The sequence below is a fragment of the Triturus cristatus genome, chromosome 1_2 (assembly GCF_964204655.1).
Source record: "Triturus cristatus chromosome 1_2, aTriCri1.1, whole genome shotgun sequence".
NCBI lineage: Eukaryota > Metazoa > Chordata > Amphibia > Caudata > Salamandridae > Triturus > Triturus cristatus.
The window spans coordinates 895,923,766-895,941,686 of record NC_140580.1 but is presented as its reverse complement, the minus strand read 5'-3'; the positions used below and the strand labels follow the sequence as shown (position 1 = coordinate 895,941,686).

The following is a 17,921-nucleotide window of genomic DNA, read 5'->3' as shown; positions in this document are numbered from 1 at the left end:
CCTCCCAAACACGCCAGCAGCCTGTGCGTATACATCAGCTACTTTAACAGTTGGATCAGAGCCTGCGCTGACACCATGGCCCCTTCAAACACCGAAAAGCCACAAGCTCTAGGCCTGAAGCCACATAGAACATGGAAGAGCTCAAAATGACGAAGAGCCACTGCAAGCAACTGGAGCGCAGATGGAAAATGAGCTAAGGCATCGTGGACAAAGAAATCTTAAAATCCGCCAGAGAAGACCAAATTCACTGCACTTGTAGACTGCATTCATGGGTGTATAAGAAGCGCCATTGGTATAAAGGACAACAGTCACATGACAAGTTGATTTGCCGGTTACACCCATGAATAAGGTCAGGTGACCGAAACACGTCTGGGAGGCACTCTTAGTGTTATGTCCTGGTGAAAATAAACAGATTGGATGCTTGCAGTCGTGTGCCTCTCTCATTCTCTGTGGGTATTGGAGAACTAAACTATATTTGACGACATAGCCCGACGCCGGTACGGGATGGCACCATCTTGCTAATGTCAGCACTGCGGCGCCTGGATAATTGGAGGTGACTTGTGCTGCTGCGGATTCTACTGCGTAGAGGGCCCGTGATTGCCTTTGGAGTAGGGCTATACATGGGACAGCAAGCAAAGTGATTGTTTTATGGACATGACCAAGGGAATTGACTGAAATTAATTAACCTCTTCAGTGCCCATGACGAGATAGTCTCGTCATGGAGCACGGTTGCGGTGTGCCCATGACGAGACTATCTCGTCATGAACCCCACCCACTAGTGCAACGCCCGGCACAGGAGGGGGAAAGGGCGTGGCACTGAAGGGGTTAAAAGAACTGTGATATTTATACCAAAAGATATATTCCAGTCAGATTGCTAAATTGTTATTGTTTCTGATTTTCTATTTTAGACCATAATAACCACAATACATAATTGCAACTCCGATTGGCTGACGTATCAGAAGTGCCATTGGTATAAAGGACAACAGTCATATGACAAGTTGATTTGACGGTTAAACACATAAATGAATAAGGTCAGGCGACCGAAATGCGTCGGGGAGGCACTCTGTGTTATGTCTGGGTGAAAATAAACGGATTGGATGCTTGCACTCGTGTGCCTCCCTCCTTCTCTGTGGGTATCGGAGAACTAAAAAAACTCTTTGACTCTCTCTTTATAGTGAGGTCAGAATTGTCTTAAGAAAGATAAGAGGCATTTTTTCTTTCTTTATTAACTTTAGTCATATGACACATCTTTACAAAACTTTCCAAGTTCATTCTCTTCATCTCTTTCACAGAAAGATTAGTGCTGATCTATCAAGCAGGGTCAAGAAAAATGGGGTGATGGTCCCAAAAGTGTTATTTCCATGTTAATTCCATAGGCACACATTTAACATGGATAATTTCCTGTTATCAACAGATGGTAGGGTTCTCAAATTAAATGCTAAAACAGGAGTAGATGGAGAGACAAAAGCTGCAGAAATAAGGAAGTATGATGCCTCCTATTTGAACTATGGTTTCACCTGCTACTGGGGAATTTAGGCCACAGTGTTTGGTCTGTGGTGTGACCTTTGCTAACAACAGCCTGAAACCAACCATACTAAGGCACCACTTGGGAATGAAGCATAGGTCTCTAAGACAAATGTTTTTTTGACAGGAAGGTGCAAGAGATGACAACAGAAAGAAACTGTAAAATGTGTTTTCCGTCCCATAAAAAGCCTTGAAAGCATCCTACCAAGTGGTATGCCACATTGTCAAATACAAAAAGCCTTGTATGGATTATGAAAAGGCATCCTCCCTGCAACTCTTGATGTTGCCAGGAAAAGCCTTGGGGGAGGGGGTGGGACCTTTAAATGGTACCGATCTCAGATCTCAGACACAACAGTTTGATGCAGCATCTCTGACATGTCGCAAGATATCCACAGGCAACTGATAGTCCGCTTAAAATTAGAAAACTGTTTTGGATTCTGCACAGGTGGTGCTCCTTCCATGAGTGGTGCTACGGCAGACTTAAAAGTCAGTTTTGAAAGTAGCTCTACCTATTGGGTGGACCCTCAACATGATACACTGGGAAGCCCATTTTGTCCATAACATGGACCGTGAACTTGAGGAGGTGCTCAATTCTGCTGGAAAAATAGTTAATTGCATGAAGACACTCTACAAGAGCTAACTTGTTAGCAATTTGTTGTACAAAAACAATGCCTTACTGTTTCATACAGAAGTCCGATGATTATCTAGGAGAAAGGTGCTGAATCAAAATTTTGAATTGAGAACTTAAGTACAGCAATTCTTTCCGAATTTCGACCCCCTGCAAAGCAGAGGACCTATGTAATTTCACTGGCTTGTGCTTTTGGTATATCTTGCTAATATAGTTGACAAATTAAATTTGCTGAAGCTATCTTTGCGAGGAGCTGAAAGCACTCCATTTAACATGAATAAAACATATCTGCCTACAAGAAAAAGTTGGAATTTTCTAGAAGACTATTTGAAGCTGGCCTCAGAGATATTTCCATGGTCAGCAGATGCTTCTGAAGGCAAATAATGAGCTTTTTTTTTTTTTTTTTTTTTTTTTTTTTTTAAAAACCTTTATTTGTGCATAGTAAAAGAACAAATACGGGCCTACAACCATCAGGCCGGCCACAATACGGTTGAGCACAGAGACAAACAGTACATCCCCTGTGCGTCAAGGTCAAGATTAGCAATGATTCAGGATTCATACACTGGAGGGATCCTTGACACCAGGGGAAGGAGAAGTGAAGGTTAATTTTAAGGTTTTCAAAAAAAAAAATTTTTATCGAGAAAGAAATCAGTAAAGGATAGAAACAAGGAGATTCGAGTCCGCGAGTCGGCTTCATACACTGGAGAGCAGCAGCATCATTAAAACAGCCATAGAAAATCTCATACAGTAAGGCGATGCAGTTAGATAACAGGATCATCACAGTAGTAAATACGCACCCCCTAAAAGCCGCCCCCACTCAATCCACCCCACACCCGGACCCCGAATCGAAACAAGTATAGCGCAGAGACATGAAAGAAAGAGGCCCATAGAACTAAAAAGAAACAGTAAATTACCCCCCCACCCTACACCAATGCGGAGGCTATGGCCTGCCCCCCCCCCCAGCATAGTGCCTGTCGCCCAGTGAACCCGAAATATAGACGAGAGAGAAAGTAGGAATAGAGTAAAGAAACTAAGAGAAGAAAGAAGAAAGGAGGCGGGGAGGAGCCCACGTATCCTCGGATCGCCCGACACCACCGGCCAACCAAGCCTCCACACACTGAAACCCCACTACACCCAAAGGCGGTCGTGTGAAGATAGCATGTAACAACAAGGAAATGAAGGCAGACAGATCGCGACGAGTGCGCACAACATATGCAAACAATTCCAGTCCCAGTCCAGCCCGTCCGTGAAACTATGATGATAGAAAGTAATCTAGCCCTGGCCCGATCGCGGGCTTACGATTAGACCCGCCCCCTCATGAATGCCCCGCATCCCGAACAGACAAAGACAATATGGCCGCTTGGAAGAAGATGGAGAAGTAGAGTCACAAAATGGCCGCCGATCATCTATTGAGGTCCCCTTGCACACCATATAAAATCCAGACCTGGCTTGTAAAGTACATGAGTTCCACATAAAAGGAGCCGTAGGCCACCGTGAACGGTTCCTCGAGGTCGTCAGGTGTAGTTCAGCTGGAAGGTCCTGCGGGCACGGTGAGGCAGGCAACAACAAAGCAGGCAGCAATGACCGGGGAAACAAAGTATCCGCCATTGAGCAGGAGAGCGATTGATCCTGAGCGCCGGGGAGGCCAAACGCAGACACCAGTGGAGCACCGCTACACCCAGTCGTTACTTCCCCGCAGGAGGACCACAGCACTGGCAGACTCACGTCTTGTTGATCACAAACGGGGCGCTCACGACCCGCAGCAGACAGTGTAGAGTCGAACCGCTCACTCAGCATTTGCAAGCCGACACACAATTGCAGACGAAAGTCCCGCAGGGCAGCCAGAACGGAGCCGTATGTCAGCGGAAGCTGCGCCCCCACAGCGGCAGCAATCCGGGACGGCACTGGGGAGCTGGAGTCTGGTAGAGGGAGGGCGAAGCGGGCAGCGGGCGAGACCGGAGCATCACCCCCTAGCAGTGAGCAGGCAATCAGCGCCATGTTTTACCGCTGAACGGTACCGTGGCCAGGGGGGGGATCGTGACAAGGAGGCAATTCCCAACAGGTCTGCGCCGCAACAGATGAAAGCCGACAGTCGCTTCCCCTCCCTCGGGCTCTCTTGCAGCCGACTAGACCATAGAAGAAGGGGGTCTGCAGCCTTCCACCGCGTGGTCCACAGAGCGGGGTAGGAGACCCGTCACGCCGGGGCTTACCCTCTAGCTCCAGCCCGTCAGGTGCAGGGTGCAGGAGGTGTCCGGGCGCCTCTCCCCCGGCTCCTCCGGCGACCGTCCGTGGCGTGAGGCGGGATCGGGACCTCGGGGCTCAGATTTGCACCAGCGGGTCCGGTGACTGCGACGCTTCCAGGGGGCCGGCCGAGGCCACAGTAGAGCAGGGGTCCAGTGCGGGGAACAAAGGCACCAAGAACTCCGGCATCCGGGCGGGCTAAGACTTCGGGAAAGCGGCGGCGCAGTCAGCGCGTCGTCGCACGCGTTGCACCTCGAAAATCGGCAAGGATAGGAGTCAGGATGATAGTCCGAGGCCAAGGGCCGACGGAGCCGGGCGCTCAAGCGACTGCTCCGGTCGCCATCTTGGCTCCTCCAAAAATAAAATAATGAGCTTTGAAGTGTTTGAGGACCCGACCCATGCTCTATTGTGATTGGTGTCAAATTGCACCTAGGTCCTGCTCAACCATAACCATTGACTATCATTGGCACTTTTAGTGTCTTGGTGCTATTTCTACTTAAAACTTTTAAAATTCATATCTCCTGTTCTCCTCAGTGAATTTTTGTAATTTGTTCCTTTATTTTCTGTAATAAATGTTACTCTATTTTTCTAATTCATTTGTATTTTTTGTTTGTTTTGCATTTCAACTTTATTAGTGTTTTAGTACTGTATAAATACTTTATACATTGCCTCAAAGGTAAGCTTGCCCGATTCGTGCCAACGCTACCAAAGGGTTGAGCTTGGGTTTAATTAGTGACCTTAGTGGTTCACCCTGGCAAGGATTGTGATCATTTCTGGTGGTGTGTACTTACTCATCTGCACTAATAACCCAAGTTTTTAACAGTTATCCTACATTTTGCACATTTAATTGATGTCCTATCTAGCTACATACTGAATTTACCATATTCTTGCTGTTTGTGAGTTTACAATGGATGGTGTGCTACCTTAAAACTTGTTTAACTATTAGCGAACTGTCAGCTGAATTGAAAAGCTCCCACCCCCACTTCACTCACAGAGTTGACTGACTTTTGTTATATACATTGTCTTTTTGACTAACTTTCCTGTTACACTATATTCATTCACTGATTAAATGATTCAATATATTCTATACTACAGCCAGGGGATACTTATCAGACCACAATTGACAACGTTTACCAAATACTATAGTTGCTGATATAGTCCAATAGCTCCTTTAGTAAATATCTGCTAATATTAATTTCAGTGCAGGTTCCAAACATGTTCTCTCACACCGATTTATTTTCTTAGTACCATTACCAAATCAAAGCATTCACTTCACGATTTAAAAGCTCTTCTCCACTTCCATTTTGGAAAGCATGAGTAATTCGGTCTAGGAACTAAATAATTATTAATTCTCTAGTGTCTAGAAAACTAAGGCACATTGTTCAACAGCATAAATTAGGAACATAAAATCATTAGGACAGAATCATGCAAGGAAAAGAATATATGTTCCCTGAATTTCCCTACGCTTCAGATCCCCACATTCCTTGTGGATGAATGGTCTATTATCACAATAAATCCCCTGTTCACCTTAATGGCTCAAAATTGCAGGGAATAAATCGTGATATGTCTAGAAAAAAATCAGTCAGGTTTGTGAAAATGTGTTTGTAGATATCAATGCAATGGAGTCAAACCAATGTTTTGAAATCATGTAATCTTGTGGAAAAATCAGGTTTACTATCACACATTGGTAAGTTTGTAGGCCAGCAAATAAGTTCTTTATAGTGTTCCTATCCAAGTCACTGACAAAGATCCTTTCTAATAAAATGTCACCTAGCTTTAAATGAAGTGTGTAGCACTAGTACAGTCTCTGTGGCCCAAGGATCTGATAACCCAGGTCCTTTCAACGAACACCATCTTTCAGCGGGTTAGCTATTGTCTTGACTGTAGACTCATTTAACACTCCTGGTGACTGTGTAGATTAGTTTGTATAACATCCTAATTTATTAGGGTCACACATGGCACCCCAATTAATTGGGGTCATATACATGCCTTAACTCTCAAAAAGTAATCACAGCCTTTGCGGAGAAAAGAACGGAGAGGTGTGTCTGTCCCTACTGAGTTTAATTTGAGTGGAAATGAGCCTTTAGAGTCAGACAAATTGGTCAGAGAATCTCTCACTCACTGGTAGTATTTATAGAGCTCTGTCCTGTACAACCGAAATCAGTACGCATGCACAACAGTTGGCATTTTACTTGGGGACCTCATTATACACATAGTGTGCATTAGAATCATTGCGAATATCATAAAATGCTCAGAGGCAATTATGCATATTAAGGCAAAGGTCAAATGCACCTTAATCATATTCCATCACTCATTTCCTATTTTATTAGTTTTGCCTAAATTGGCTGCAACCAAACTTCTAACAAAATTGCTGACTACATTTGTATCATTTATTAGGATACCAACGCATGCAACACCCCCCCAACTCCATCATTTATACTCCAGAGACGGTCTCTTCTATGTTTCTTTCTATACATTTTTCTCTGTAGTGGTCGCTCTGTACAGATTGTGGTTTGCTGTACAAACATTGGAATCCTACCTGGCTGGTGCTTGTGTCGCTAATCCTGGTACCGCCGAAGGTCTCTCCCCGCTGCCGCGTCCTCTTCCAGTAGCGCGGCCGCAGTGAGGGACGAACTACAGTACCCACGATCCCTTGCGGCAGGAAGCCGTCATCGGGGAAACCCATTTCGCGCCAGGAGGCGTTTAAAACTGAGAGGTCTTCCCCCGCGTCGCGGGACGCACGCGGGCGGCGCCGGGCTAAGCCCGGGCAAAGGGCGGGCCCTCTGTGGCCCTCAGGGGACCTAAGGAGACGGGACGGGCAATCCCCCTAACAACTTGCATCAGGGTATCATCGCTGTAAGGTGATATCATTGTGTCATTTAAATGCCATTTGGCAGATTTGTGTGCCTTGTAAACCCCTAATCTGTATTATCCCGGCACCTGTATCCTATTGTATTTCAAAATAGCTGGATATCTAGTTCAAAATGACCAAGTCTAGAAAGACCACTATGGCGACTAGATCAACCACGAGAAATAAGTCTGTGCCAGCAACACCACCACCATCCCTTACAGCCATAGACCTAATGTTGCAAAAAACCATTGGAGTGGTCGCTGATGCAATCCAAAACACGGAGAGACGCCTCTCACTTACTCCTAACCTGTGTTTTCCGAACCTCTCTATGCACACTTCAGTGCAGAATAACACTGTGGAGTCTATTATCAGTGTAGAGGATTCGTTATTACTGCAGTCCTTCTCGGGATTGCCTAACGGTAATAGCTGCAGAAGAAACACGTCACCAGCCCCTCTCATTCTACCGACTAGTATTGAAGGCAGTCCCCAATCTGCTTCTACTGGTGGGGTTATTCCATGTTCATTACATCTAGGAAACATGTCATTGACTCCCCCAGGGGTTGTACTTGCAGAAAGCTCCCTTTTAATTAACACCATAGATGCAGATAAATCTCCTTCTCCAAAACTAAAGAGACTGCGCTATGGAAGGAAAAAAACAAAACCAAAATCGATTATGAGGAAGACATATAAACCCATAGGCAAACATAAATCCTCAGCTAAAGATGTATGGTTAAACTTTAGATTGGCTAAACCAATAACCAGTACTTCTAATATAATTACAACAGCCGCAGAGCAAGCAGTAATATTGCCTATTGAAAATTCGTTTCAGAACAGCAAAGCTGCCATAAGTGAGACAACACAGACTGATGAGGTGTGTGTAATTGATAAATCATATTTGATGAGATTGGAACAGATGATCACATCCCTATTCCAGCCTATAAATAAGAAAATATCTAGTATAGAACAAACCTTAATGAATCTTGATAAATTTCAATCTAAGGATTTTACTAATTTGCCTAAATGTACTAATACCCTCACCCAGATAGACAATCTAGATATCATGGGTCACAACTTAAAACCCTCTATGCTACCGAATGCTAAAGACCAGATTAATCCTAATCAACATACAAGTACACGTAATAATGCATTAATCTCTCCGGATATGCCTACTATTATGACGGGACCCTCATCCGGTAGGGATGAGAGTGAATGGGCCACGGAAGGTACATCTTCCATACCACCTGATGTTCAGGTTGAGCCTGATAGGCCTACCCCTACAGTACCATCAACCCATAATACACGACTAGAGCAAAAGTACACGCAGCCCCAACAAAACAAGAAACCCAGTCACATTAATCTCCCTCCTGAATCCCAATTTTACACCATAGTGATGATAGGTGTACCGCAATTAGATATGGGTAAGACGGAGAGATATGGTGAATTGAAAAACAAAGTTAGCCATTGGTTAACCAGCCATAGGCCGCTCCCTCGTCACATTAATGGTAAGATCACAAACGTTAGGAGGGTCGATTGGGTGGGCCATAGATTTAAATCAACTGAGGGTGACTGTATTGTTGTTACTTTTGATGACAATCGAGCGGTAAGGCATATCACCAGTTGGAAGGACAATCTGATCCACAGCTTAATTCGCACTAAGGATTTAAGCTATTTCTATCCATCAAGAAATCATAGTAATTTATATCCCACTATTGAGGATGAGGCAAACTACACTGTGCATAATTCAACTTATAATGGTGCAACCCTGAGGAATTATGAACCCTATACTATAAAGGACCAAAGTCATTTTAGAAGTGATAGATTAGGTATGTCCAGTAAAGTTAACTTCTCAACATTTCATCCTGAGAGTTGGGAGGACACAAATGGATTATAAAATAATCATAATCCTCCCCGATTAACATATCCTAACATCCAATATAATGTTCCTACCTCAAATAGGTTCAACGCCCTCTATGAGCGTAACGGTTTGGAGGGTGTTGATTGACTGTACGATTTACCAGCCACATCTATGTCTATCGATTTTAAACCTAGTAACCTTGTCTATGTCGAGAACTTTTCCCCCTCTCTTACTAAATTAGATAGTAATGACCCTACAGAAATAGTCACAGATCTGTGTTTAGATAGTTCTGAACTTGATGGCTTTGAGCATACTAGTACAATGCATTATCAGTTAGAAGCTTTTAATATTCATCCAACCTATGTACACTTAGAACCTATTGCAGCAGAAACTGTGGGAGCTAATAGCGTTGAACAACCTGATAGAATATTAGTTCCCATTGCCATCGAGGCTGTATCTAATATAGAGAATGTTGCTGTTTGTAATATGAATTTAGTCTCTTGGAACGTAGCAGGCCTGGCTGATAAAATAAGTGATCCAACCTGGCTCGCCTTTGTTAAAAAATGTGCGATTATATGCCTCCAAGAGACATGGATGGAAGGAAATAATGCCTTCATTGAAGGATATCAAAGCTTCCTTAGGCCAGCAGCCCCCTCAGCTAGTGGCAGAGCAAAGGGGGGTCTTGCTATCTTTGTTAATTTGGCTCTTTTGTGTGATATAACCAGCCTTAAAACTGTAAATTGTAATATTCAATTGCTTGTACTGAAGCGAGGTAAACATGCTCTAACTCTAGTTAATTTTTATAATGCTATAATTAACGAAGGGGTGTGTAATATACTATCATTGAATGAACTGTTGAAAGAAGGACCAGGTACATTGCCGTGTAACGTTTTAATCGCAGGAGATTTTAATGTACATCCCTGCGGTAACCCCCGAGACACCCTAATGGGTGTCCTGGGGTGTAACAGCATGGATGGATTCCACTTTCGTCACACTAGGCATGGGTCATACTTAAATGACTTGCTAAATGAAAACAACTTGCTTGTAGCTAGGTCACTAGTCCCTGAGACCAAAGTCTACGATGTTCCAACATTCAAAGGCTCTGGTCCTGGGTCATTCATAGATCACATATTACTATCTGCCGACCTTGTCAATCAGGCTTCTAATTTTATGATTCAAACAAACATCCACAGTGATCATAACCCCCTTTCTATTAAATTGAGTGGGGGTGTATTTGAACAGCGAAAGCACTGTGAAGATGTGGGCATATTAAATTGCATCAATGGAAAACGTCGCCTGAAATGGCATCTGGTAAATCAAGAAAATTTCTATAAAGAAATTAACAAAACATGTGGCAGGGATCTAATGGATTGTGTATCAACATGTATGCCCCCAGAGCAAATTCTAGCCATTTTTGAAGGTATAGTGACAACAGTAGGGTAGTTGTTATCAGTTTCAGTGAAGGGGCAGGTTAAAAACAATCCTAAATGGTTTGATAACGCATGCTCTTCGGCAAGTAAAAACTTAAGAAAGGCGTTAAAAAACAAACCCAGAGACCCAGGTAATATTAAAAATCTCCGTTTGATATATAAAAAAACTCTTGTCAAACGGAAAAAGGAAATAAAAGCCTATACTTGGGAGTCTTTGCTTGATCCCTCAGTCCTGGGTAACAGTAGTAAATTCTGGGAAATTGTAAACAAACCTCTGTTCGACAACCCGAGTGATACTGCACTAGGTACAAACATCCCAGAGAAAGATTGGGTTACTCATTTTAGCGCAATTTTTAAAAGTGATGATCAACAGACAGTATATGATCTTTTAATACCAAAGGAGAACTTTTTATGTTTCTCAGACAATGAAATTGAAAAGGCTATCCAAGGTTTAACTGGTAATAAGGCTCCAGGTCCAGATGGCTTGCCACCGGATCTTTTTAAATCTCGTATCTCGGTATGGGCACCTGTTCTCACAAAGGTGATAAATGCAGCTGTAATCTCTGGATGCCCAAAGTCTTGGGGACAATCAACCATAGTCCCTGTGTTCAAGAAGGGCGACCGTAGTAGTCCACTATGCTACAGGCCAATATCGTTAATTAATTCTGTAGCTAAAGTGGTAGGTGGCGTAATCTTGAATAGGCTAACAACATGGGCGTCGGAGAACAAAGTCATATCCTCTATACAATATGGTTTCAGACCTGGTCATTCTACAATAACTCAATGCCTGAACTTATACCTGATTGTAGGCAAATACACTCTGGCCCGGCAGGGAACCATTCACATGGCTTTTATGGACCTATCGTCCGCCTTTGATTGTGTGGATAGAGGTAAATTGTGGGACATCATGTTAAAGATGGGTGTTGAGCAGAATCTAATTTCTGTTTTGGCTGACTTGCACTCAGATACTAGAGCTAATGTCCGTTACACTCAAGATCTGAAAGTAACAAGTGACATTAGAATCAACCGGGGAGTCCGTCAAGGGTGTATCCTAGCACCATTTTTGTTCAATTTATATATTAATGAGCTAGAGGATTACCTGATAAAAACAGGAGCCGATTACCCCTACGTCGGCCGAAAAGGCGTCCCGGTTCTGCTCTACGCGGACGACGCCGTCCTTATTTTCAGGACGGCAAACGGCCTTCAGTTACTTTTAAACTCATTTTATGATTTCATGAGTTCTCGAGGCTTGAGTATTAATAACTCAAAGTCATACGTCATGAAAATAGGCCAAGGGTCGCGAAAGCCTAATTTGTTCTCCATAAATGGGGAAAAAATTCCAAACTCTAAAACCTTCTCATACCTTGGGGTTCTACTTGATAACCAATTAACCTGGGGCCCAGCTGTTGTAAAAAAGAAGGGCGAGGTAACACGCACCAATGCAGCCATACTCGGGTTTGCTAGAAAAATGGGTAACAGCCCGGTGGCTGCTTTACTTAAACTTTATCAAGCTAAGAGCGTCGCAATTGCCTGTTATGGCAGCGAGCTCTGGGGCTACAGTCAAACGCAAGCCCTGGAGATTGCAGAAAATAATTTTTTAAAGAAGGTTTTGAGGTTCCCAAGGGGAACTGGAAACTTCTCGGTGCATGAGGAGCTAGGTGTACCTTTTCTCAGTGATAGATTAGCAGCAAGCCCCCTGTTATGCTGGCTGACCTCCTGGCTAAACAAAGATATACCTCTCACACATGATATATTAAAAGAAGCCTTAACTTGGGACGGCAGGTTCAAGGTCCCATGGTTGAGGTATATAAATGACCGCCTCACGGAACTGGGACGGCCTGACCTGTTCTCAGCCCCAGAGATTATAACTAGAGCTGATGTTACCTTTGTGAAAAAATCATTTTCGTCCATTAGGTATTTTGCCCGGGAGGAGGGCGAATTGTTGAAAGCTAGCGTCAGGAAACATGCCTTACTCCAAACAAGCCTATGTATGGAACCGTATCTATTATGGCCTATGTCTGGCTTTGAACGCTATTTACTGACAAGGTTCCGTTTTGATTTATTTCACCTCCTGTTGGCAACTCCGAAAGGGGCACACCGAGGTCAAGTGCTTCCTGCTTGCGGCTGCGACGGGAAGTCTCCGCAAGACATGGTGCACTTTCTATTTATTTGTCCTTATTACACAGTACCGCGGAAGATATATTTAAAGCCTTGTTTAAAAAAGTTAAATTTCACACAGATTAAACCAGCTCTTTATTACCTTCAACTCTTAAATAGCGATTGCACTTTATATATATGCAGCTTCTTGAAATTAGCCATTATTTTCAGGAAAAGTATGGAGGGATAATTTTGCAGCTTTTAACATTGTACTTCTCCTTTATTTTTTAACTTTGTATACTTATTTATATTTTTAACTTGTTCAACTTGTCTGCTGTTCTGGTTTTATAATAACTCTGTATCTTATCTTGTCTCATAACTATGCTGTCCAAAAACGGAACTGGATGATGTGTCTTCTGTATTGTTTATCTGTGAAATCTTGCTTATGATTGTATACTTGTGACATGAACTTTTTTATTGTTTATCTGTGAAATCTTGCTTATGATTGTATATCTGTGATATGAACTTTTATGATTGTAAAGATTACAATCGAATAAAGATATTTGACTGACTGATTGTGGTTTGTTTGATATGCCACTTCTGGATCCAAGCAAAACAAAAAAGTGATGGGTAAATTGCTTGAATTAATCGCAGCCACTGGTAATTACTCTGAGTCGGAATCCAATCCTTTGTTTTTTTGTCCACCAAGCCACCTTAGAGATGAGCCAGCCAAATACAAATGGGCTGTGGTGCTGCTCCAGCAGACCAGTTCAAAATGCCACGTCAGACCCGATCTGAGCCATAACACAAGCAACCTCCGATCAGTTTCAGCTTATTAGGGCCTCAGCACTTTGGTGCAGCTAAAGTGCTATGGCATAGTGAGTGAGTATGGTATCCATATCTGGGCACAGCTGTTACACTAAAGAAATACAAAACAAAAAGGGTCGGGTGGTTTGCTTGAAATACTTTATGCTACTGGTAATTATTATGGGCCACAATCCAAGACATAATTCTTTTGCCCACCACCCCAGTATGGATTTAGCATTGTATAGAAAAGTTTGCCAACAAAGGTCACATTCTTTTACTCCCAAATGAATATCGATATATAGCATTAACTAAATGTTCACTCATTTGAATTAGAGAAAAGATGCAATCAATGAAGAAACACACAAATGATAAATTGCCTGTGTTTTTTTTATTAAATAAAGTTGAGGCATTACACAATATCCTTCAATAAATAAAACTCCTTTTTATGCCTGAATTGATCTCGCTATCGGTGTCACCAGACTTTCCATTTACTTTACTCTCAAAAGAGGAGTCCACAAATTTTTAAAATCAATTGGACACAGTTTACCACTTCATACACCATGCTAAAGTAAAACTCTCCAGCTGAGGTTAATATTGAGATCGCTGGATTGTTCAGTGACTTTCAAAATTTCATAAGGTGGCTTCTGTGACTCAAATGGGCTTGGTATGGTATTAGAGATCAATTGTAGGAACGCTTACAGATTGAAAAGCTTATATCTCTGTAGGGATGTCACGAAATTTCAGGACCGACCATTATAAGCTTAAAACTGCATTTTGGTAACAAAGATGCTGGAAGATAACATTGTATCTTGATCTAGTCTTTACTTATACCAATCCAACCACATCAGTTAACAAAACGCTTCTGTACAAAATCACACATATGAGATTTTCTCAACTAAAAATATTGCGTTATTACAGCAGATAATCATAAATCAGACCCTCACACATTCCTCAACTACCACGTCCTTCAAAAGTCTCTGGCCACAATAGGCAGAACCTTTTTTGCATTCCGTAGCTTTTTTAAAGCTTCCCACACACCATTATCTGAACAATGTAACACTGGTCACTCAAGGTATCATGAGCTTGCTATTGATGGCTCACAATCCGAGAAAAAATTCCTTCTGGCTCCTTCCCATCTCCAAGGGCAGCCAGGAATCCTTCTTCTCGCCTCCTCTGTGCCAGGGCTGCCAGGGATTTAAATGTCTTTGGCTCATAGATTGCAAAATCGGAGATCACTTTTCGGTTCAAAGCTACTTGACTCTGACAAAAAAGTAAGAGATGTAGATTAAAGAATGAGTAAATAATATACATTCCATTGTAAGCATAATAATTACAGTCTTTTTATGACTTAATGGGATTTGTTCTGTAAAGAAGAGCTAAAACAGAACCTGATTCCAAAAATATTTTACATTTTTAAGATTCACTTACAGAGGTGAAAGGCTGTGTTTAGGGTCAGAAATCACAATTATCAGAATCAAGATTTCAGGAATTGTCCCAATGTAATTCCACATCACCATAAAGACAAAACCAATACAGTATATTTTTCAGTCATGTAATTAGTATTGCGAGTCGGACTATAGTTATTAGAAGAGTGGGGAGGGTGGTGTTGGGCACTGGAATGCGGTAATATTCACATAGTTAAACACATTCCCAATTACTTTTCATACATGTTTGTACATAATGCTGGAACCATATAGTAATGTACATCTGTGACAGCATATAACTATGACGGTGTAGAAATGCCAAGTGCTTCCTGTGAAAGTTAGCAGTGATGGATGAGTTACTTACCTTTGGTAACTATGTATCTGGTAGAGACACAGTCTAGCCGCAGATTCCTTAACTTAGAATATCCCCAGGCGTCAGACTGGATCCGGAGAATTTTTTGCAGCAGCACCTCTGCGCGCCGGAGGACTGCGCCTCCTGGCTCCGCCCTGACGTCGTCCACGGATATGTCAGTGGAGCCATACAAGTACCTCCCGGCGCGCTGACGTCAGTTTTCTTCTGAGAAACCTTTCCGCGGCACAATGCAGAGTCACCACCAAAAACTGTGAGAGTATGGGAACAGTGTGCGAAAAAAATATGAAAATCGGTGAAACCAAAAGAGTGGAATGGTGAGAAATCACCATAACAACAGTGACAAGCACTGTATATTGAAAAAGACCATAAACAACAGTGACAAGCACTGTATACTGAAAGCAACGAAAGGGAAGAGCAGAGCAGCGCTCGGAGAAGCAGCCTGCAAAAAGCGAAGACTATGTCCTCCCCTGAGGTAAAACGCCATACGAAAAGAATGCCAAGGCAGACGACAGAAAGCCTGCAGGTACAAGATCTAACCGTGACAGGTAACGAAGACCGGAACCATACAATGAAAGACGACCAAGACGACCTACCAAAGGTCGTCAACACTAGGACCAATACATCCTGAGTAAGAGAGCTATTGGACTGAGGCACAGTCAAAGAGACCCTTAATGTATTGACTGTAGTATAGTCAAAATACAAGAGACCTCAAATGAAAGGAGAAGGTGGAAGGGAGGGAAGAAGAACATTAGTAGGCCCCACACTGGAATAAGCAGGGTGTAGGGATGCAGAAGGATACATGAACCCACCGCCCAAACAAGAGTGTGGGAGGAGTAGAACAAGTAAACCAGAATGACTCATCCTACAGAAGGATGAGTTGAAAGAGGTCATTCCACAGGAAGGCAAGCCACTCAGAGGGAGGCGAATGCATAAAACCCAACCTGAAAAGTTCCTCACAGAAAGGGGAGGATGAGTGGGCGTTACAGAATCTGCGGCTAGACTGTGTCTCTACCAGATACATCGTTACCGAAGGTAAGTAACTCGGCCATCTGATAGAGACATCTAGCCGCAGATTCCTTAACTTGGAATAGATACCAAAGCCATACCCCACAGGAGGCGGGTCTGCGACTGAACCCCACCAAGTTCCAAGAGAACCCAGTTGTCAACAAGTTGACTAAACAGTGGGGCAGCCATGCCAGAGCGGCCAACACCAGACCAGTAACCTCCATAAGGAGCGGCAAACAATGGGAGGCAAGGCATCACAAGCATGAAAGCCCTTTAGAGTACATAGTGTTGAAAAGGAGCACAGAACCAGAAGGTTAGTGCGGAATGTGAGTGTCCATAACTTTTGGAAAAAAAGATTAACTGATCATAGGAGCCTAGGGATCCGCATGATCCGATGTGTCTGGATGGACAAGCGTCCAGAGAGAGGGCAAGACGGTATAACCGAGTCCGAACATACAGATTGAACATGCACAGCCGTGGAAGAAGCACCATGGAAGCGTACCAGCTACAGTGCGAACATGCATAACAGTCGAAAAAGCACCGTGTAAGAGTACCAGCTAGGAAACTATGGACAGCAGCGGTAGGAGACTGACCATGCCCAGAAAGAGTCTGTGGTACTTGAGACACAAGACTCGCCATTGCGCAACCGTCCCTTGACAGAACGACATGTGAACAGGCGGACGTTAAAAGGCACAATGACATATAACCACAGAAGAGATAAGCATGCGGGGAACGGCAGTACACAGGAGAAACCGTGTGTACCCCCAGAACCACACCACGGAAAGGAAAGGCACAATGGAGCGCCGTGAGAAGCTCAGATACGAGAAATGCAGCACCAGGTAGTCAACCTGTGAGAGGGATCCGGCAAACCAAATACACCCAGAAGGCTTGCTCTGACGAAAAAGTCGAGGGCAAGATCACCTACACCGCAGCAAGGACCTAGCATGCGTGACCCCTGGGTGTGTGCAGAACGCCGGACAGAACAAACAGCAAGAAAAAAAAAAAGTTATGAGGGCTGCATTAATAAAAACAAACAAGAGCGCACCATAGGCACCAACAGCTATGTTGCAGCCCAACCGGACAGAGCAAAGTCCAGAACCACAAGCGACACCAGCTGCCCAGCAGGGAGGAGCCACAGTCCCCCGTGAGACAGACCGGAAGGCGGAGCAGTACAGGAAAGAGTCAGTACGAAAACGGACTCAGAGTAACATAAATAGTATGGAGATGGACGTACAAGACCACACAAGACAGAGAATGGCTTGAGGAGAACACTTCCACAGAGGGCAGCAGTAGCAGCCCGAAGTAGAAGCACGACAAACTCCTGCAGCAGGGGAAAGGAACTCGTTGCTGGGGAAGTGCCCATGAAAGGAGGGCACAAGGCAATGTACAGTAGTGGTGTACGTAGCTAGGATGCCACCATGTAAGATGAAGTCCAGATGGGACAGAACTACCTGACAGTACTACACATCACGGATAGAGAATAGTAGTACCATGCATCGCAGAAACGTAAGGAAAGCGAAAGCCCTCCGTGACAGCGAACATACTAGGGAGCATCCACAGAATGCACATAGAACACATAATAATTGCGCCGCATCAGTCCTGTCTGCCCGGGGGCAGCGGCAGGGCTCCGCCCTGAGGTCGCCAACAGGCCGGATGGCCTCACCAGCAGGCTGGACGTCCTGAGCA

At 43.7% G+C, this 17,921-nt stretch overlaps 1 protein-coding gene across 1 annotated transcript in view; it reads right to left on the bottom strand.

Annotated features, from left to right (window-relative positions):
• Window positions 1-13,802: 13,802 nt before the first annotated feature.
• The window catches only part of MRPL20 (mitochondrial ribosomal protein L20), a 77,153-nt gene continuing 73,034 nt past the window's right edge, over window positions 13,803-17,921 (bottom strand). Inside the window, exon 4 of the mRNA XM_085609556.1 lies at window positions 13,803-14,693. Within this exon, the coding sequence (XP_085465682.1) occupies window positions 14,520-14,693 (174 nt within the window). The 3' untranslated portion in view covers window positions 13,803-14,519. The remainder of the gene's footprint in view (window positions 14,694-17,921) is intronic.